This window comes from Apostichopus japonicus, chromosome 2 (genome assembly GCF_037975245.1).
Source record: "Apostichopus japonicus isolate 1M-3 chromosome 2, ASM3797524v1, whole genome shotgun sequence".
Classification (NCBI taxonomy): domain Eukaryota; kingdom Metazoa; phylum Echinodermata; class Holothuroidea; order Aspidochirotida; family Stichopodidae; genus Apostichopus; species Apostichopus japonicus.
The window spans coordinates 5,206,749-5,229,324 of NC_092562.1; the positions used below are offsets into that span (position 1 = coordinate 5,206,749).

The 22,576-nt window shown below is 37.0% G+C and overlaps 1 protein-coding gene across 6 annotated transcripts in view; it reads right to left on the reverse strand.

Moving 5' to 3' along the window:
• LOC139975528 (polypyrimidine tract-binding protein 2-like) overlaps positions 1-22,576 on the reverse strand; it is a 120,990-nt gene that overhangs the window by 95,808 nt on the left and 2,606 nt on the right. For all 6 annotated transcript variants that reach the window (XM_071983549.1, XM_071983541.1, XM_071983557.1 and 3 more), the window contains exon 2: positions 16,911-16,956. In XM_071983549.1, the coding sequence (XP_071839650.1) occupies positions 16,911-16,956 (46 nt within the window). The remainder of the gene's footprint in view (positions 1-16,910; positions 16,957-22,576) is intronic.

The window sequence follows — 22,576 nt, forward strand, 5'->3', positions numbered from 1 at the left end:
TCTCTTTCCCTGCTAATAACTTGAATACTGTTCATCAGCATGCACTCATAAATCATTCCTAAATTCCTCGATCTGTTTGGTTTCTCAAAGTAGAGAATTTCGAACTTGTGCAACGGAGATGTTCAAGTTTATAGTGCTTCATTCATATGAAGTGTTAGTACGCTCTCCCCTTCGGCGATGCACTTTTACAAATTGTCAGTTAATACATCAAGTATATATAATTAAGTAATAAATTTATGTACTTTTAATTTTACAGAAACGGCAATGATGGAAGGTCTCATAGCATTCAATTTACCTTGCCATCATAGTCGGGTGATATATATTTACCACGCTGGGCCCTACTTCTAAATCAAATTACACACATTAGTTGAGTATTTAACTCACTGAACACCTTCACCCAAAAGCCCCAATTTTTGTTTGCATATGAGAATCTCTTTGAAAGGTTATAATACAATCGCTGGTAATTAATAGAACAGAAAGAACGTGCCGATCGAGAATTCATTTCATTCTCTTCTGCTTTCTTTATTTTTTGTTGTACTTTTCTCTTCTTTAGTGAAACAAAAACAAAGGAGAGAGAGAGAGAGAAAAATCAGCTCAATTAATTTATCGGTGAGAAAGAGCCAACAGTTGTATTTTAGTCTGAAAAGCGACAGGTGCTGGGAGGGACTATAAACAGCTGTAGCAGCAGAACTGGAAAAACATGGGCAAGCATGGTGTGAAACGGATCAATACAAGGAGACATCTTGCTTGGTGTGACTACGACAACGAGATCCAATCAAAGAACCAACAGTAGCTGCTACACAATAGCAGCATTTACCGCCTGACTAACTGTGTATGCATCTCTCAATTCAAGCGGTTTACTGTGCATACATGTTTGGAACAATCAAGCAGCCTAGTCATACTGTACTATATTAACGACTGTATTTACATCACATCATCATGTAATGGTGTGTGTGTATCTTCCAGTCTGTTCAAACTCTTATGTAGTAGTGAATTAGTTAGCTACAGTGTGAAGACTACTGTATATGTGCAGTATACAGACCAGATGAATAACTATCAGCCTAGTCATACTGTACTATATTAACAACTGTATTTTACATCACATCATCATGTAATGGTGTGTGTGTATCTTCCAGTCTGTTCAAACTCTTATGTAGTAGTGAATTAGTTAGCTACAGTGTGAAGACTATATGTGCAGTATACAGACCAGATGAACAACAAGCAGCCTAGTCATACTGTACTATATTAACAACTGTATTTTACATCACATCATCATGTAATGGTGTGTGTGTATCTTTCAGTCTGTTCAGACTCTTACAGTATGTAGTAGTGAATTAGTTAGCTTAGTGTGGAGACTACATGTGCAGTATACAGACCACATGCATAACAACATGTCAGAGAGCTCTATGAAGATAGGGCCAATCCAATGCCCAGCTTCATAAGCTGGGGCTTCCGGCAAACAAGGACTTCTCAAACTGCAGTATGTACAGTACATACTACAGTGTCACAGCTGGGACTACATGTGTGGTACTGTACTATAGTGCAGTACTACTGGATGTTGTGGCAAGGTTGGCAACAGTTGTTTATGACCAGTGATTTATGATGCCATAACCATACAAGAACAAATTAAACACTAGTTCAATCCCTACAGTGGTGAATGGAGATCAAACTGCATTGCAGTACTCCAAGTGAATGTAAACAAGAGCACATATATTATATATTTATAGGTACACTACTGTATGTGGGATGATTTACACACTTAGGTATAAATTCCACCCTATCAGTTGTACATGTATGTAGTGATCATGAAAAACAACCCTCCTTTTAAAGTATATTTTATTCTTCATCCACGCACATCAAATATTCTAGAACAAATCCTCAAGCCATTAATATACAGTAGTACATTCAACCGAACTAGTTATACCTTTGGCCTTGCACGGAATTACGGCAACATTTTTACGAGAACTAGTAAAAGATGGCTGCCATATCAAAAAGCCATCAGTTTGCAAGGGTGCAACAAGCTTGTCTTTTCTGTATGAGTCAATTAAGTATTGTAACATGAAAGTCTACAATGTTGGAAAATAATATTGTGTGTTGAAAAGACTCCAGCTTTTGGTGATTTATGGTACATTAGACAGCAGCTTTGGCCACATTTGATTTATCATATAATATGACTGTGTTATAGATGCTTACAACTCAGTGTCCCTTTAACCACAAAGAAAAGAAACACATGTAAGGTACAGAACTTAAAACAGGAAGTTTGTAAACTTGTGAAGGTTAATTCTGTGTGCCAGACTGCATATAAGGATTCCACCAAGAATGGTAGTAAATAGAAGTTGATTTGTACTACTTTATAGAGAGAGTTCCTCTTCCAGGGAATTCAAACTGTCAGTGTTGTACTTTTGAGGAAGTTTCTTCCAGACTACATATCAAAAATCTGTTTACAGTAGTTGTGATACCAAAGGACAGCTTTCAAAAAAGTGACGTTTGGTTTCCAAATCTGTCATACAATATCACTTGAGTGAATGTTGACTAGTGTCTCAAAACTTCAATATTTGGGTTTTCAAGGTACAAACTGCCACTCTTAAGATATGATCAATTATTTCAAGTTTATCTTCTAAAAGTTCACCTTGGTCAGTGTCTGAAAATAAAAGTCTCCCCCCCCCCAAGATGAAAGGCATAATCTGTTTTTAATACCCTCACTTCATATTGCTGCACAAGGCAGTATCTAATCATATCTTCATACATTAACACACTTCAAAAATGATTTCAGGGTTGTTAACTCTGCACAAAAGTACCCACAAAATTTACAATTTTAAAAATGATACCAAACTCCTAACAGAAGCAAAGTATGTGATTTCAGCTAATTTCAGTCTGGTTTTGTCTTTCTATTAACTTCTCTTCGCCTACCATCAATTCCAATCCACGCCGACTTTTGCTTTTATAAATAAATATATATATCAAGAGAGAAGACGAAATTCTTGCATATTTCATGTGATATTATCACCTCTAATCAATCATCTATTCTTCCTTCAGATAGAGGCCAAACTTTTGTCTTGAGAAAACTTTCCCTGTCCCTGTTTCTTCTTCTCCAGCACAAGCCAACCACCTTTGCAATCCTTTGGGAATATTACTCTCTTATTTGGAGTTTTTTTTTCTTGAAATGCAATCATCTCATCAATACTCATGAAAAATGCATAACCCAAAGGAAACCACTTCCAGTAGTCACCAATGCATGTCAAATCTGCCAAGTCTTTTGAAATTTAGTTGCTCAGAGCCCTTTTGTGTTAAGGAGAAGAAGTATGGGAGGCCGTACAATCAAACATGATTTATGGTCAGGTCATTAGATATCCGGCATAAAAGCAAAGGAAAACTATAACGAAAGGTAGTGCGAATAACTAGATCTGTGTCTTGCCATGCTTTCTTTTCTGGGATATATGTAATCAATACACGAAACAATTGATCCATCTGAGAATATTATTCCACGAATGTCATGTATACGTTACAATCTTTCATGCTTTTTATTCAGAGGAATGGGGTCCAGTCTGTTGAGTTTTATATTCATATATCTTCCTCTTTTTGGGGGGTTTTATTTTGAATAATTTCGAAAGTCGATTCTACTTACTGTCCCATGTAACTGTGCATCTAGTCGAGGTAAATGTTTGTGACTGAATTTTTACCCGGAAAACTCACATTCCGAGATTTTATGACGACATGCCTGAGAGGCTACAGAACTCTGTATTTTACTTCACGCAGGAATAAAGTTTTTGAGTCTTTCTGACTATAAAGCAACACTCACACTCACAGTTGCTTTGAAACTACAGACCATAAATCTGTATTCAAAACAAGTCTGTAGTTCAGGATTAATTGTAAACTGTGTGGGCCATCAATTCCCAAATACTTGTGACCCCACTACCACCACGTTGTGAGAGAAGACTGTTGCTGTGGGTTTTAAATCAGCTCAAATTCTACCCGGAAAAAGTTCATGATTTTCAAACCTGACTGTAATGTAGGTCTACAACTAGATTTTACACATAATCTGATCAAACAGCATAATTTTAATCCAAGTTTGAGAATTCCATAATACTTTGGTATTTTATGTTTTTTACTACAATTAACTTTGCAAAAGTAGTAAGATATAGTAGCAAAAATCTATGTTTACAAGTTTGTGTCCTGTAAGTGGTGGGTGCAGTCTCAAACTTTAGCCCTGGAAGAGCAGTAGACGAGACCCACACTGATGTACTGCATATATGTTGTTGGACATCTTACTACCACCCCTTATTTTACACTGTATGTTTATATTTTAGGGTGTCCTAACAACACTAGATAAATACCAAGAAGCTCAGAACAAACAATATGTGTACATCATATCTGAAATACAAGTTTCATGTGTGTGATCTATCATACAACGAGTAGGGTTTTATGTAGGACGGTATCTTGTTACGGTATTCATATTCTTAACGTTACTGGGACCCAAGCTTGCCACTTTACAGCTTTCTTGGAGTACAAAGCGAAAAAAACACATTTTATTCTAACTTGCATTTTTTGTTTCACACTATGCATGAAGTTTGCAGATCGATATCAATACCAAAAATTAACAAAAATATTCATCTTTTTCACAATAAAACATGGTGGCAGGATGTGGGTTTTTTTTAACCTATACTGATGCAGATTATAAGTTATTTAAGTTGAACCATGTTTTCTGTCACTACAATATCGCTTTAAGATACGATGGCAAAATTAATACATACTTTTTTAACGATTATATCTCTGCGGAGGAATCTCGCAACCATAAAACCTCTCGGATTAAAAAAGGGTGACGTCCATTATTAAAAGTTTTTAGCTTAAAATTAACAACGACGTGAAGTCTTCAAATCCATTGCTACGTTTGAAGAGAATGATTACCACTCAATAGTCCATAATCCTACCCGAAACCGTGGCTCTAGAATCTGCTCCGTTGGCTAAGATCTACACCAAAGTCACCCATATATATACTTACGGCAGGAATTATGGAGGAGGCATTTTTATTGGAATATTTGATGAGGTATAAATGGGGGGGAAGTCTACAGCCAGAGGCAATTTGAGAGTTTTAAACAAACATTTGGTAAAGGAATTAAGGCAGCCTCAATGGGGGCCGACAGAGGTTGTCAACAAAAGTCACGTCAATAATTTAGAATGATAAACAGCCAGCTTAGGAATATCAAATCCTTTCAAGTCTTTCCCCTCTCGATCTCTGGGATTCCTTAATATTGACCTAACTTGTTTAGAACGTAAAGAACTAACAGTATATGACCATGCAGCTGCCTCGTACAGGACTGTTGACCACCTGTTCTGAAATGGAACAATCCTGCGCAACATACGGGACTGTTGACCAACTGTACTAAAATGGAAAAATCCTGAAAATGAAGACGGAATTGTTGCACCATCAGTTTGTAATATCCTTTCCCTTCCTCTCTCCAATTTATTCCCTCTCTCTTTCATTCAAGTTCCTCTGCCACCCCACATGCCCCCCTCCCCTTGCAAGAAATTCATCTAAATATCTCAAAAATCAAACAAGATTTGATGATGATGAGTCTATAGTTTTAAAGCTTCACCATGTGAATGATTTTGTTTTTTTATAGTTTCCCATGACCACTGCTGATATAGTTGCCACAGCCAATATCTGACACAATCTTTCAGTTGATACTGTTGTACTAAACTTAACCCTTTCAAAGGCCAAATATTTTACAAACGTTCTGCCTAAATTACCTTGCCGCGATGGAAATTGCATTTCCATTTAGAATGTCATTATAAAACATGGTTGAGCACATTTTCAATACATACAAACTAAGCGCTTTCATTTACTTTATTTTTTATTAATGCTTTAAAGTAATATTATACATTTAACTTTTCTTTCCATTTTATATCTCACAAAACCCCTTCTGAACTGGCGAGTTCTCTAAGAGGGGGCACAGAACAGATGTAAATACACAATTACGTAGGCATTTTCCAGCCCATGGAAAATTAATTGGATTTCAGCTATGATCCTCCTCAGCATTGGAGCTACCATCTGTAACCCTGAGGCCTTGTTTGGCAATAAGGAATTTGTCCTCTTCCAAGCCAGAGGATTTCCTCCGAATACTACAGTATCTTGAGAACTTAATAACCCTTAACGAAATTACCCACTTCTTCGGCCATGTTTCAAATAAGATTTCTGAAGCATTCACACGTACAAAAATCAATTCTGGTGCGAAAACACAAGGAGGTACCGCGGGTTTGATTGAAGAATGGGTACTAAATAGTTTAAAGTGTTGAACCGTACAGAGAAACTGTTGCTGAAGGCTATAGTAGAAGTAAGCAGACCGGCGGGGAACGGAAAACAGCTTGCAAAAGAGATACGGCCGAGACGTGGCGCACGGAGGGCCTCCGCACCACCCGTACGGAAACAGGGGAATCATTTCCTGTGGATGGAAATAGGCGAACGTGCCGAAGAGTTCTAATCTTTGTTTTGAAGGGGCAAAAAACTGTGACTCACAAGTTATTTTGGAATACATGTGTGTCTTTGTGCAGGCTACTAGTGTTCTTTTAATAGACATCCTGAAATGTCACTTATCAGGGTGTCAGATTGAAAAAGAAAGATTAATGGTCATGTAACATCGATACTTTAATTAGATTACTGCTTCCTGTCAATTCTGACATGACTCGAACCATCCTGACATTAATATTTAGAGACCTAAATTACATACCTGTAGATAGACAGATAATCACCATACTAATATAATGACAGTATCCAGTAATGACTGTATCCATTATCCAGCCGATGACAAAATCACCATCTGTGTAACCATGGAGACGTACAGGACAGTACTTTTGTAAGGTTTAAGCCTCTCATAATCTATAGCGATGATATGTTGGGGTAATAATTCCATTACCATTTGACCTATTGACCTCTTAGCTATGGTAGTGGCCTTTCTGTACCATTAACTTTCCTACCTGTTGATGAACTGTTAATGATTTGATGCTGGTCTAATCATTGTTCTGCTGGCTGACCGAGAGAGGAATCCTCCTGTAGATGGAAATATTCTCTCCAAGCTCTTCTGTTACTGTTTTGGGAACTATATTTCTTAGTACTGTATGTTTAGTAATATCATGATTCCAAGAAGACTAAACCAAGGCATGCATCTCCTTAGTAACACTCCTTTCTTTTAATGAGCCTCTCTCTCATACACTGGTAATGGCCCAAAGAAAAAAAAACAAGCTAAATACTTAGAACTGATAGGCTAACAAGCCTAACATTTTTAATTTCCAAAGCTGTTAATCTCATCAGTGAAGGATATCAACATCATACTTTCGAGCAGAGAATTCAATTTAAAGTAAATAAAACAAGCAAACAGACAATACTGTTTGCTTTAATTCTTTCCATACATTATTAAAATTACGAATGTAAGCTTCTGGGACATCCTGATCGTAATGTAAAAGACATAAGTCAACCAACGACTTTACTACTTTCATAACAGGAAAATAAACATGGTTATTTTGAAACTAGTACTCTGAATAATTGGTTATACATGCACAAAATTTAGCTGTATTTTTTTTCTGTTCTCTACGAGCCCAAAATTTATGACTCCATCACTCAGGAGTAGTCACAGTATTACACTGATTAATTACAAACTTCCCGTATTAATTACCAAATTAATCAAGATCGAATGTACAAGATATTGTAACCTCATAGGATACTCAACATGTACAGTACAGTACATTCATTATTCATTCCAAAGCCAGCACAAAGGAGAGATCGGGTACATGTTACAAAATTTAAACCTTCCCAACGTGACATTCTCACGACGTCATTTACAAATTACACCTCGACTAATAACTCATCTAGTCCCGTACAAACAACATCTTTTACATGTATCATCATAAATTGTGAAAAGAAAATAAATTATTAATTCTCACTCTTCGATGTTTCCATCTCAAGCCTCTGACATGTTTTTTTATTTTATGTCTATACAGTATCTCTCTCTCTCTTCTTTTTTCTCTAAGCTATACAGGGAAAGAATGAATTTTGTCAATATGTAAGGGTGCACTAATCAAAATATCAATCTCCAAAGGCCATCTAAGCCCCGCTGACGTTATTGTTCCTGATGATGCAATTTTTACTAGGTCTCGTCCGTCGTAAAGTAAGACAGTCTGTCAGCCAAATCTCCGTGTTAGGATGGAAATCTCCCAATAAATACTACCCTCCCTGCCATGTACTTTGTAACCACGGCGCCAGCCTCATCAACCACCAGTAAATTAGGAGAGACTGAATACAGCACGACAGCGGAAACAACACCACTACTGTCTATAAATAAGCTCAATTCCCACAAATTGGTTTGGACTTCGATTCCCGATGAGCTTCAAATCTACGGCTCGGGTTACATGCGTTATGATTATCACTATCATGTTTTTGGCCATTGTTTATCAATTTAAGATGCCTGTTTCATTCTTACAACTGGAGAGATCGGAGAGATAAAGTTTAGGTTTTCTCTTTACCCATAATTCCCTCATCAGGTTAGCTTTGCAATTTACCCTGCTGTCAACTTCCATGAAAGTCACAGTTTGTGCCGAGGAGTTGACTTAAAGGAACTCGCATCAAACGTATTCCTGGGAGTGAAGTGCCTCCTGAACGTGTCGATGCCTGCATTTAAAAATTTTAAATTATTCACAGAAAGGAGAGTTGGCAAAAGAGTGACTTTTATACAAGTTTTCAAGTATTATTCATAATTGTTTATAATACATTCTTCTTTTATACTTTGTTAAGAGGCACATACAGTAGTTTAATTACAGTACGTATTATATATTTTTATATATCGCCTGAGAGTGTAATAGAACTTGTGAGAGTACGTTGATTGGTTGGTTGGTTAAGTTGTACTCTGCTGCAGTTGGATCAAAATAAAACAAAAGTTAGTCCAGGGGCTAAAGAAAAGCTATGTTTATCACTTCAATTGATATAAATTAGAAAGATTTTATGGATATTAAATGACTTCATACAAATTTGGTACCTGAACAGTAATGAAATTTACTTCTGACTTTCACATAAAAAAAGACATGTTTATAACATATTAACCGGCCCTTTTTTTTTAACTTGTTCATGCATAGAGACCTTTGCTAACTGGTACACAGATATTTGAAAAGTACTTTAGAAACAGCTTTTCAACCCCTGAAAACAAAACTGTCATTTTGGAGTGTTTTAAGATGGAAATCTGAAAGGCTGAAGGCCGAGCAAATTTCCGGATATTGCAAAAGGAAGAGACGCTTTGCTTTTAGTTTTCTTTCTCTTTTTGTTTCAAAACCCATCGGTTTTACAGTAGGATAGTAATCTTGAATTCAAGTTACTGCTTCTCATGATAGGAATAAGGAATATTAAGTAGGAAAGCGTCCACAGCCTCAACTGATTGACTACTTAGCAGATAAGATGGGGTGATTAAAATACAAGAACTCAATGAACTTTAGGCCTACAATAGTATCAGTAGTCCATCTTTAACTCACTTTCTGCCATTTGTTTTTGCAGGATGGGTAAGAGTTAGAGAGTGGGTGGGTGGGAGTTGAGTGGGGGAGTGGGAGGGGGAGAGGAGGGATTCAAGAAGGATTAGACAGCGAACATGAATAATAGTAGATCTGTGCTGTACTTTCTGCAGTTATCCCAATTATAATGGAGTAGTTATGGTACTTTAGGCTTCAGTATGGGTGACTTACCTGTCTGTCCTACAACTGCACATTCTCTTATTATTTACTGTAGCCCACCCAAAGTGTCATACGGGGGGGGGGGGGGGTGAGTAAGTCAGGAAAAGCCTTCTGTAAATACCATAAAAGTCCCTAGCTGAGATATAAGAACGGGATCATGGGAAATAACACGAGACCACCCCACCCCTCCCTGCCCTCCCCCAACCCCCATGTGCACACACACCAAAGTATGCCAGTGTTTTGCCTGTCTGCACCTACTGTACTGTCTGTACTGTACAAGCTGTATGTTACTTCACGATGCTTTCAAATATAATAGTACTTAAATTCCTACTGAACAGTAGTACATGTGTGACAACAAAAATGCTTCTCTCCTGGATCTGGGATACACCCCCCTCTTCCCCCCTCCCCCAATCTCTGTCTGCCTTCTGAGGAATCCTCATGCATATAGACCTATACCTATCGGCCTAGTGTATCAAAACAAATAGACCATAATACATCTTTTAACCTACACTATAGATCAACTGTTTAGTACTTATGACATCATAAAATGAAAATGAGTGGCCTCGAATATGACTTCCAGCTCCGTGATTTGTCATCCATACGTGCAAATTTATGTTTTACCGTCTGTAGATCACCTAAAACTCATGGTTTGGCCTGCTGCCTCTCCTTTAACCTAGTACCATTATCTTAGAGTCTGATAGATTGCCAATACTGATAACGGAAAATCAAACATCAAACTCCGAACAAACAAAATCAGAACTTGAAAACGGAAACCAATATGCTGCTCAAATTTGTCGCCTATTTTTATCACCGTGTTTTTGCTATACATGATTTTTTTTTTTTTGGCTCTGCCTTTTGCAAAGTTACAAATTTAACTTTTGTAGTCTTAATATGATTTTTTTTTCTTTATTATTATTTTTTTTTTTATACTCCTCAGACAAAAGACGACAACTTGAGAATGAAAGCAGAAAGGCAAAACGTTATTGGCAAGCATATATGCACATGAGTGAGACCTTCGTATACGACAAAATTATCGATCCCAAAACCCCACGGAGAAATTATATCTTTCTCTTGACAATAAAATTTGCAAATATTGCTGCCTTGTGAGAATAATGGTCTTTTTGGCTGAAAAAGCAATATACACTGGCCTCGCTTGGTTGAAACTGCATCGACATGACTGTGTGACCGAAACGGGGAGAGAGAGAGAGAAGCAGAGAGACTGCTATGGCAAGAACTAATTGGAAAATGAAGTTGGTGAAATGTCATAAACAATGCATCCACACGCTCCAGATGAGGCTGGTCGCAGTCCACTGGTTATTATAATAGTTAGACAATATTGGAACCACAGCCTCGATCATCAGTCACCTTATACACTGGATGACGAAAGGAACAAATATAAAACCATCCGCAAAACGTATAATCGCATCTAAAGATGTTTGGCTTGATCAATAATAATCATAATAATAATAATAAAAAGGCCAATATCGTGCGCATATTACGTTGATACATGCACTCGAAGCAGTTACTTCCAGTCGATCACTTTCAAGAAAAAGATTCGTTTTTGTTTTTGTTTTTTTTCGTGGTATTTTGTAGTTCTATGATTAAAGTGATGTGATCCATTGTTCCATGACTAATTTATTAAAATTCAAGGATACTAGCTTAATATTTGTCTTGTAGTTGTCATCATTGCAGTACTTGTGTACTGTATGTCTTGTACTGTAATTAATTTGATTCATACATCATCATCATCAAATGGACAGATCGCCATACACAGTAGCAGTCTGAGCAATGTAGTACTTTTTAGTAAAAGAGCTGTAACCTCTGGTACAGTATGACCTAGTTTCACCTACAGTACATCACAACTTTGGTCTCGGCTCTACCCAAGTCCATGCAATATTAAGGGACAAATTTTGGTTGTGGTCATGAATGTGAGAATCCTAAATAATATACAGTAATCTTTTCCTTATTTCTGGCTACTCATTTCCTCCTTCTGGTTGTCTGTTAATATTTTCTTCTTTTGAAACATGTTTTTTGGAATACATGTAGTTAATTGTACTAATTAAGACCACAAAGACATCATTTTGTTCTGTTTCAATGGGCATGACCTCAACATATTCAGGACTCCCATACAGTTATAGAGACTTGCAGATGAATAAGTGTCTGATAAAAACTGCGTCCATCGATACTTTGATTAGTTATCCAGGAGTTTGACTTCCCTTTGTTAGAATACTTTAACAGATCTACTGTACGTTCAGAATGATACAGTGAAATAAACTTTAACATGCACTAGTGAGTATTCTTACCTATAGCATATGTAGGCTATTGCTTTCAGTAGTGTATGTACAGTATACAAGAGGGTTTACAATATACTGTACTTTCATTAAAATATTAATTACAAAATATATACATGCGCATTAAAATGCCTGGAAAATTTCTAAATGATTGAAACAGCCCCATTTTATTTGGAACAGCTGAAAAATTTGAAGGTCACCCAATGGTGTCTACCTATTCAACAGTGGTGTCAAACCATACACTTGGTATCCATTTTCTTTATAACACATGTACCTAGAATTGTGTTAGAGATTCAAACGTTAAGGAACGTACAGGAACATACTGTACTGTACTGCACTCTACGTTCTGCACTGTAATGCACTGTACTGCACTGTACTGCACTGTTCTGTACTGCACTGTAGTGCACTTACAGTAGTTAAATGCTAGAGTCCAGGAATCAATTAGTTTGGTGATACACATCCATTCACATATACAGAAAAACCATGACGCAAAATGGCCGCATTGTTAGGATAATTTGAATACTGTATGTAATACTCAGTATTGTACACAGAACTTTGATATTTTCAGCAAAATAGCGCTGATCAAAAGTCATCCCCAAAAAAGTGCTTTGTAAATGATGCAAAACACCTAAAATATTCCCCCCCCCCCTTTTCCCCCCAAGTGTATAATACAGTATAATGTACAATTAATATCGGTTTTTACAGATACTTCCTGGTTACTGCATTACTTCACATGGATACCAAGTCTTGGAAGTGTGATGATACTTTACTGTACAGCTTTTATTGAGAGGTAGTAGGCAGTAGGCTTCTATTGAGAGTGGTGAGGACAGAAAACTTCCCCGAAGGGGTCAATCTCTTTCCATTGAACATTCACACACCCCATTGTCCTAGATAATATCTCCTCTCTCTTCGCTGTATAACAATCAATTCTGAGACCTTCACTGGTACAGAGAGCTCCAGTGTCTGTTCTACTAAGGATGCCATTGATCCACATTTCTTTTCTTTTCTTTGGTGAGAAACACACACACACACTAACACACAGGGTATAATATATAATGGAAGCATGAATATGACACAACACAAAATGATCAATCACACTATAAGACTCTGTACAGTTGCTGTACATGTACAGTATAGTTGTGCAAGTTACAACATGTATTCTCCACTGCATATATATACTGTACTGTACTTAGGATCTCAGGAAAGTTACTTGTAGAAAAACTAGAATTAGTTGGTGAAACTTTTAAATGATTTGGGAAGGGGGAAGTGGGAGGGGGGTGGGGGATGATCCTATTTTTCTATGAGGAAGGAATTGGATAGTGGCAGAAGGTACAATATTCATGATAACTTGTACACACACGCACACACACACACATGCATGTGTACCTAGTAATCTGATAAGTACTGCCATATTAGAATGTCACACCAAAACCTTACTTGTTTGGGGGAAGTGACTTAACCTTTCTTTGATCAAAACCCTGTTTACAAATTGAGTAATTCCTCTGTTAAAATCCATTTCCTATCTTTAATATGAGGCGAGTCAAAGACTGAGGATGTGCCGTGCAGAACGAACCGTAAAATACCTCTGGTCGATGATCGATTCAAGCTACAGAGATATCGATTCTTCAAGATGTTTTGTTGGGTACAGAAACAGTTGGTTTTCCTATATCAGTTATGTGACCTTCACGAGATGTACTTTGCAGGATGTGTGTCTGAAACACATGCAACTATACTCTTTGGGATGTGACTGGAATCAGAATCAGGCTTCTATCCAGGAACTTGAGACGACCTATCCGATACGTGATCGCATGCATGTGACCACTTCCTAATAGAAGCAGTCAATTCTTATTTCTGCTCTTTACACAAAGTTGGCAATTATGAAAATGGTAACAAAATAACTTCTAACAGTGTTTCATGTTAATGTTTAGTAGATCTAAACCTCTAAATAGTTTTTTTTTCAAGGCACCTTGCAACTGCAAGGTACATGGGGCATTTTAGGGTGAAGAGATCATGTAAAATATCAAATCAGTGTATAAATTTACATTAACAACAAGTCCCATGAGGTGCATTTTTTTTTGGTTATTTTGTTACTTGTTCGACTGAGCAGAAATCAATACATGACATCACTGGCACAGGAAATGAGTCTTTTTTTCATTGTTACTTCTTAATGTTTGGGTTTTGAAGTCATTGACATTTTTCATCGTGTGGATGACCACCGGTATGAATTGACCAATGTAGACATTGTAATTTAATACAGTATTTACTAGACCTGTGTCCACAGCAATGAAGAGGTATCAATTCTCCTACTCCCTCTCCTGCCCCCCCCCACTCACCCCTCCCCCTCCCCACTCCTCCTATGGAAAGGATGTTTACAGCTATTATATCCATAGATATTAAAAAAGGTTATTTTCCAGTCATTGAGCTAAGGTCAACGGAAAAGTGCAAATTATGTATGTTGGAGAGAGCCAAGAGAGAACTAACCAAAGTAACTTTAAATTTATCTGTCCTCTCCCTTTGAGGACAAACACTATTGCTTTCGAAGATCTCAACAGTCTGGAGTCAACTGATACTCAATGGTGAAATGAGCATTTCTAAAAGATAATTAAATCCTCTAGATTTCATCTGAAAGCATTCCCAAAAATAATATTGCTTTTTAAACTCTGGCTTTTTAAAAAAAAACAATTACTTGGATTTATTTTTTATGAGGGAACGAGAAAGTTCAGACAGCTTATTTTGATAACAGTGGTGAGGGTTAAATAGCAGAGGAAATTGGTCACCAATTACCATCAAAGTAAACATGGCACGAACAAAACTCTCTGACAGCCCAATATTGAGCAGTGATTGGAAAACAGACCTGAAACATTTCTTACTAAGAACTTCACAAGACCTTTATGACGTTGTTAGCAGAGACTGTAGAATGTCATTCACTATTCTAGGACTGGATAACTAACGCATGGTTAAGGACCTGGATGTAATTGAGTAACAACTAAGGTTACATTATAGCAATACAGTTGTTTTACTACTTCCACAAAGTATTAATTCCAGTGCAGACAGCAGGCGCAGTGTTCCATACTACATAAATGTGTATATTAACCTTGTGCTCAAACTTGTTGCAGTAACTGAAATTGGTATTTTTTTTTTATTCCATTACACCTCACAGCCGACTTTTCACTGGTATCATGCTTAGAGAGTTGAGGTTTACGACTAAATAATGTCAAGCACTGTCTACAATGCACAAACTATTTCAACACACCTCGTACAACCCGCGTACAACCGGTATACTTAATAATGATGTTGTCAAAAAAACAAAAACAAATCTCTGGCAGAACACATCTGTGGTGACATTTAATTTAATGCAAGCCTGTAAATGATTCAACAACCATTGTGTATTGTAGCTCAGTGCAGATCTCTGTGAACAATATTACATACATATTACAGCACCAGTTAGCTACTGTTTACTGGTACAGCACAAGGTTACAAAATCTACAGATTTGACTTGAGGGTATATACCGTACTTGAAATCACCAATTTATGGCGGTTATTGACAGATATGTACATGTATAAAGTGTCAGTTGACAATTTAGTTGACAATTTAGAGCAATTAGTGAGGGATGACTACTGATGAATTATTTAATCTAATGGCCTTTCCATGACTTCATATTTCATGATAATTTCTTATCTCTGTTCCCTTCCCCACCCTCAATTGCTCCACGTTCTCCCTACACTATTTCAGTTTCAGCCCAAAGACTTAACTACTATACAGTAGACCACCATTCCCATCACGTAACATGACTTCCAAGACCTGCCAAAACGAAGGATTACAGAATATCGACTGTGGGAATAAGTCAGAGACAGGAAGTAAATGTAGTTGACCTTTGACACTTGTTATTTACCAAAGCTGTGGAAATAAATTTTTATCTCTCTCTCCAGAACTGAGCGGTGTAGTTTTTACTACGCAACAAAAGTTAGAGAATCCAGGCTCTACCACAAGTGGATTGTCTGACTGAAAATAAGCACTTCATGTGTCTGTGTTGTCTCTCCTTTCCAAGCAAAACTTTTAACAATACTTGCAAGCAAACAACAGTTTTGCATTGAACAAACAGGCTGGGCTTGCACTGTATGCAGTATACGGGGGACTTCGCTGGTCCTGGACGGTATTGTAGACACAGCTTCGAGCAGAGGGCTAACTTCGTCAACCAAGAGTTCAAACTAAACCCAGTTTGGAAAAGATCAACACTCGAGTTAAACCTTTAAGTCAGCAGTTGCCGGGGGTGACCGGAATATCAGGGAGGTCACTTGTTGACTCTTGTTTTAACATGTCAAACAAGATGGCTATTGCGAGGAGGGGCTAACACTCAAGTGCAAACATACCATATGGGGGGTACTGCTGGGTTAACAGGAAAAACTGGAAACGAAAAGGGAAAAAAAAAAAACGGGACTGCGAAAAACGTGGAGGTAGGGCAGCGTCTGATTTTTACTTTATATGATGGCCAAAACTTCTTTTCGGTTTTAAAATCCTTTAACTTTGGTAACTCCCTTAACTTTGGTTTAACGTCCATCTAATCAGAGCATTTATCGCTTGCTTCTTTCCAATAATCTGAAGGCTATGTATCCCTGCCCCCCCTCCCCCCACACACCAGTATACAAGGTATTTGACCCCAACCAAGACTGTCTAAAGCATTATAAGCTAAGGGCAAGAACTTCAAAAGACGACTTCAAAGATGAAAGTGGGGAGGGGATAAACTTTTTCATGTATGGCCTGCACTTCCAACAGCATCTCACCCCTCTCCCCCCTCCACCACCCCCCTCACCTAACTTCCCTTATTCTTTCCCCCATAGAGGAGATCTTCTGCCGAGTGTCTGGGCGCTAATGTTGCTGAGAATTGGTACATTGGGAGTCATTAATATGCTTACCTTTGTTCCTGCACCGTTGAGTTCACTCATATCAGTGGAAGTAATTCTGAAACAATAGGAAAAGAAAGAGCAGACAAGTTTATTTTCCAGTCCATCAACCGTTTCCTGATTTCCTCACAACTTTTTACTTCCAAGCTTAGACAATTTATCAAGACTGTTATATCAAGGAAAGAATATACAGTATCTGATGTTTGGTTTTATTAACATGTTGTTATCAAACCAGTGCATAGTGGGTCTGGTGAAGCATTAAAGCAACATGAAGAATATATTGAGAGAGTGAGTAAGACACTACAAATTCAGACTACAGTACAGTAAGTGGCTCAAAGCGTACCATTAAACACCTTTCTTTTTTCCCCAAAACTGCGACACAAACTTGAGAATGGTAACTGATCAGTGCAGTGTGAGTGAATGGGATATTTGAAATCACCACATTGAACTATGATGTAAAATGAATAAAGAAATACAACACAGGGAAAAAAATGTAGTGTTTTTTTTTTCTCATTTTGTCTAGAATTTATGGGCTTAGAATTTTGCTCACATTCAATACGAAACAATTCCTATGTACAAAACTGCTATACATCTTGGCCATTTTGCACAGCAGTTTGTGATACCGGAGAGATTAGTCCCTGCAGTGTGTCATTAAGTACTGTTATCGAGATACAACACTTAGTGAGATGAACGTTTATGTAGCCTGAGTATTTCCTCTCTTGGTCTTTAATTGATTTATTAGACCTGGAGAGTGGTGACACCTAGGGGTCAGAGAAGGGAAGGGGTGCGGAAGGGGTCTAACAGCTGTTAGTTCAATACTTCTGTATCAAAATATTTCTATAAATGTTAAAGATCATTTTTATTGCTCTCACTTCATATTTAGGGATGCAGGCACTCAGTGGTCAAATTTATCAGAATTATAAAAACCTAACATTTGGGACATGTTGTTTTCGTTTGTAACTCGGGAACAAAATCAAATTATTTCTTATTATTGATCAATTTTGAAGAAGTTCTCCTTGCTGTTCAAATTAATGTTTATCTGACTGGTGTACAAATCAACAGTATTGCCTTAGTAAGTTTGAATCAGTTACATACAAATGTTACAAACTTGACTACATTCATCAGTTTTGATATAAAATTTCTGGGAATTAATTTACTGAAATACAAACTGCTTGTTTGCATATTTGCAAGTATATAGTACACACAGACTTACACTACTGGTAATACACACATGAACTACTGTACCATCATGTACAGAATTCTGAAGCATCCAAATAACACAATACCAATAATAAGCTGAGCCAAGATACAATAGTACCTTATAAATGTCACATAACAAAAGAAATGGAAAACAATAGACCTTGACCTGAATCAAGATCTTTTATATAATGTGTCTGAGGAGAAAATATCCTCACAAAATGATCATGTCTCATTGATCAAGTAAATAGTACTGATTACCCGACAAAAGAAAAAGATAATGTGATGGGATACCACTTACTATACCCACACAAGGTCAAGAAACCTCACCTGAACACAGTTAGTTAGACAAATAGATACTGTATACAGAAGGTTTGATAAATCTTGTTGAAGAAATTGGTGGAAATCAGTAAATTGGTACTTTGGCAGAAAAGAAAACATAGCCCAGTACTTAAACATCTATACAAACTTCTCTCCATGCTGCAGAAAATTAAATTTTTCTTGATATAGCTGACTAAATATAGTTTTGACTGTGGGATGTAGCCTTAACATCTCTGTGAGCCAGCCTCTCCTTCACTAATGGAGTAAAATTTCCATTTGAATTTTGATTCCATGTTTTACAAAAGATTACAATTCATGCAAGGTGGTTTCACAAACTTTTCCAAGGGTTACTGTACAAGACATTTCTCTCATGCACATGTATATATTTATTTTAACTTTTGTTAGTCCTGCAAATGTACACAGTTTGCTGAAATATCACTGTTTAATCTCTAGAGGTTAAATCTAGAAGTCTGGCTTGTCTGAATTGTCTGCACTTTGCAAGTTGAGAGCTCCCCAAGGTCCACAAATGCCTGTAATCCCCAAAACAATTACTCAATGAAAAGCAATTTAATCTACACAGTTGAATACTAATGAAGCCAATTAAAACTAAATTTAAATATTTAAATTACTTTAGTTGATGACAGTGACCTAGAAAAGACAACCACGGTTAGAGTTTTGCTCCTGTACCAAAGTGTACAGTTCTAATACTGTACATTACAGCAGGTGGTACTTAATGACAGTGGGCATAATTGTAGGGGTATATATATGGATGCACTGTGTGTACTGGTTGTGCAGTGTAACTATTCCTATAAAATACAGAAGATGAGAGTATCAAAGTTGTGCGTAAACAGGTGTGTGTGGAGACACACAGTGACGATCAAACTGTAGTCGTGTTTATAAATGTGTACAGTATCTCAGAGAATGGGAGTTTAACATTTGGATTAAGCCTATAAATGAGCTATGGTTGCCCTCTGACCGAGATAATCTATTTTTAGACTGACACACATATATGGGTTGGCATACATAAACCGCCTGATTTTGAGGTGACGGAAGCGTAGGCCTACTAGCCGTTCCGGAGTGTCACTAGTCTTTAAAGTGTGGCCCCCTGGCACTATCACGAAAAACTGTAACAAACAAACAAGGCACCCACCCACCCATCAGTGAGAAAGTCTCAGATTCAACATAACATCAGCATGACAGATTTTCTGCGGATGACAGGCCATTCTTAAAACAGAACCCATTCACAGCTATGAAGGTGGTAATAAGCTATAGAATCTGACCTCTCTGTAACCGTGGTGACATTTTCCCTAGCCACTTGAGAAAATATATATCCATCTCTATAAAACTACTGTCCTTCCTTCATCCAAATAGATGCTCATGACATAAACAACCGTGTGAGAGCCCCAAAAAACGTTCAACGACCTGAAGTTCATAGTAACAGTTAAATAGAGGCCATCTCATCATGTGACAGAGCTTGTTGATGAAGAAAAGGGAAAAAAATGCCAAGAGAACTCCATTTTGTGAGTATGACCATGGGGTGTTTCCAAATTTGGTCAAATGTCGTTATATCCTTTGGAGGAAAAAGGGTTTTGAAAAGAATTTTTGAGATAGACCTATAAAAAAATATATATATAGAGCATTGATAGAGGTAAAAAGAGAGCAAACTAAATGCAATGCCCACGTTTTTTTTTTTCCCTGACTGCGATCAATCAAAGGAGTTAATAATTCCTATTAATTTTGAGAATCTATCTAGTAAATCTGTGATGATGTGTTTAATGGTAAAGAAACAAAAGGCAACTGAACCCTAGGAATAGGGCTGTAACAACAGCCATAACAGGGAGCTAAACCACCTGACAAAAAAAGTCAAAAGTATTGACTAATTTAGAAAATATAGTAACACAGAAAACAGTGAAAGATGTCTCAATAGAAACCAAACTCGTAGATTGGAAAGGACAACGAAGTCCAGAAAGAAAATAAATCACCCTCAAACATCATACATGGCAGAATGAGGAGGGGGGGGGGTCATTGACTGTTGGTGACCGGTCACTCAGGGTGTATTTACAGTGTAAAAGAGATCACCAGATCACACCTAACAGTGTTGAGCAAGAGTACTAATGTTGTGATGAGACAGGTAAGCCAGGAAGCTAATATCAAATTTGAAAGACAGGAACCCAGAAAGCTGATGCAACTTGAAATTTTTTTTTTATCAAAGCAATACATGAACTGCAGGCAAGGGCAAATCAATTTAACAAAACAGTAAATGTGTGATTTTATCACAATTCATAGCTCAAAGTTCTTGTATGAATCGCAACTCATGACACCTCATCATATTAAGTAATACTTTCCTATTTATGGAACATTGCCAGTACATCTTAATCAATCAGGTTCTTCGTAACTTTCGACCAAATTTCATCAAAAATTTGATTTCTTACATCATGTTCGCAAATATACATTTCAAACTGTAAAGTTCTATTTTCATTTTTACAATCTAATTTTAGTTTTAAGTTTCAGTGTCCAATAATATTATACTTTTCCTGCTGATTTACTTTCAATTTTTACTTCAACAATTGTTTTATTATTCTTCTTAGTTTCTTTTTTCAATTTGTTTTTGTACATTACAGTACAGTACATGTGGTTTAATACTTAAAAGTAAGATGAAATTCAAGGCGATGAACTACTTGTTCTTTAATTAATCCCTCGTTAATCTTCAGAACTTTGGTTAAATAGATCTAGGACAGTGTCTTCATTTCATCTTATTTCGAGTACACACTCTGTGGATGTAACTTGCTGAAATAACCAACCAAAATGAAGCCAAGTGCTTCAAAATTGTATTGTTCTGGTGAATTGCTTGTTAAAGTGTACATGTATATGTCCTAGTACTGTACAAGTTTTCCAGTTAAATATTACACAAACATATTAAAATATCATCTCTATATTCCATGGGAGTCTAGCTGTACAGATATATGGAAGCTTTCTCATTTAAATATTGTATATATTCCAACTGGTATCGCATCTCATAAAATGCTACGCAAAAATGAGAAAATTACTATACAGATGCAAGAAATGTATGCCAGTGCTTTGCACGAAGACACCATCTTAGTTTTTATATGTGGCAAGGTTAAGCACCTTCGAAAGTGCCACGCAAAGTTTGAGCACAAAGTTATCCCCCGTCTTTAGAATTTCCTGTACATCACTGTACACTTTACCTCACAGTACAGTACCTAGATTATACTGTACATACATACAACTGTACAATACACAAGCAACACAAGAACACCAGTGTTCAAAAGAAACTCCTTGAGAATTTAGTAGTGCTGCACACAATCAATAAGTAGAACACATTATAAGCACAACTTGAATCTACCAGCAGATTCTCCAGAAATAAAAGGACAAAAAATTTGATCTACCCGAGTGAGTCGCCCAAAATGTAAACAGACTCTACAATGAGAGGTAAAGCAAACATTCACTTCAAAAGAAACTTCTACCCCAAGCAGAACAGAACAATACAACACTGTATATTCATGGAAAAAGCCACAATTTGGAGGGAATTCCTTTTTGCCAATAATACTTTCTTTCTTTACAGGCTCTTCAAGACTATCACACATACTTGCATTGATATTCCCAGCATATTATTGCACGAAACCAAATTTTCAAAAGCAGCTAATCCTCAGAAACAGAAACCGTGAATTTTTATTAGAAATGGTTGAGAAAACTTCTGATAAGATTACTGTTGCTCCAGTAAGGCCATCCTTATAAGCGCACAAAACAATCGGAGAAGGGAGAAAGAATATATATATCTCACTTGTTGAACCTGAACCCCAGCGTGTTCATTTCCGAAAGTTTTCCTTACGCTTATTTTGGAAAAGGAGGAGCCAAAACTCAGTCGGTCGTGAAATTGTTTAGGAAAATGGGGGAATTGATCCTAGAAATGAAGAATACAGACAGCCTTGGAAAGAAAAAAAAATTGGAGTGATAAATGACAGCATTTCAGACTCCCCTTTGTGAACTGTGATAGCATCAGACCATTACTAAAGTAGAGACAGAGGGTTTGCATAATAACATGTGTAATATTTGCCAGCGTGCACTGTAACTGTGCAAATTATACAACCTTTTTGGCACAAGAGTGACCTGCTCAGCAACGTAGAGATATCTTGGAATGT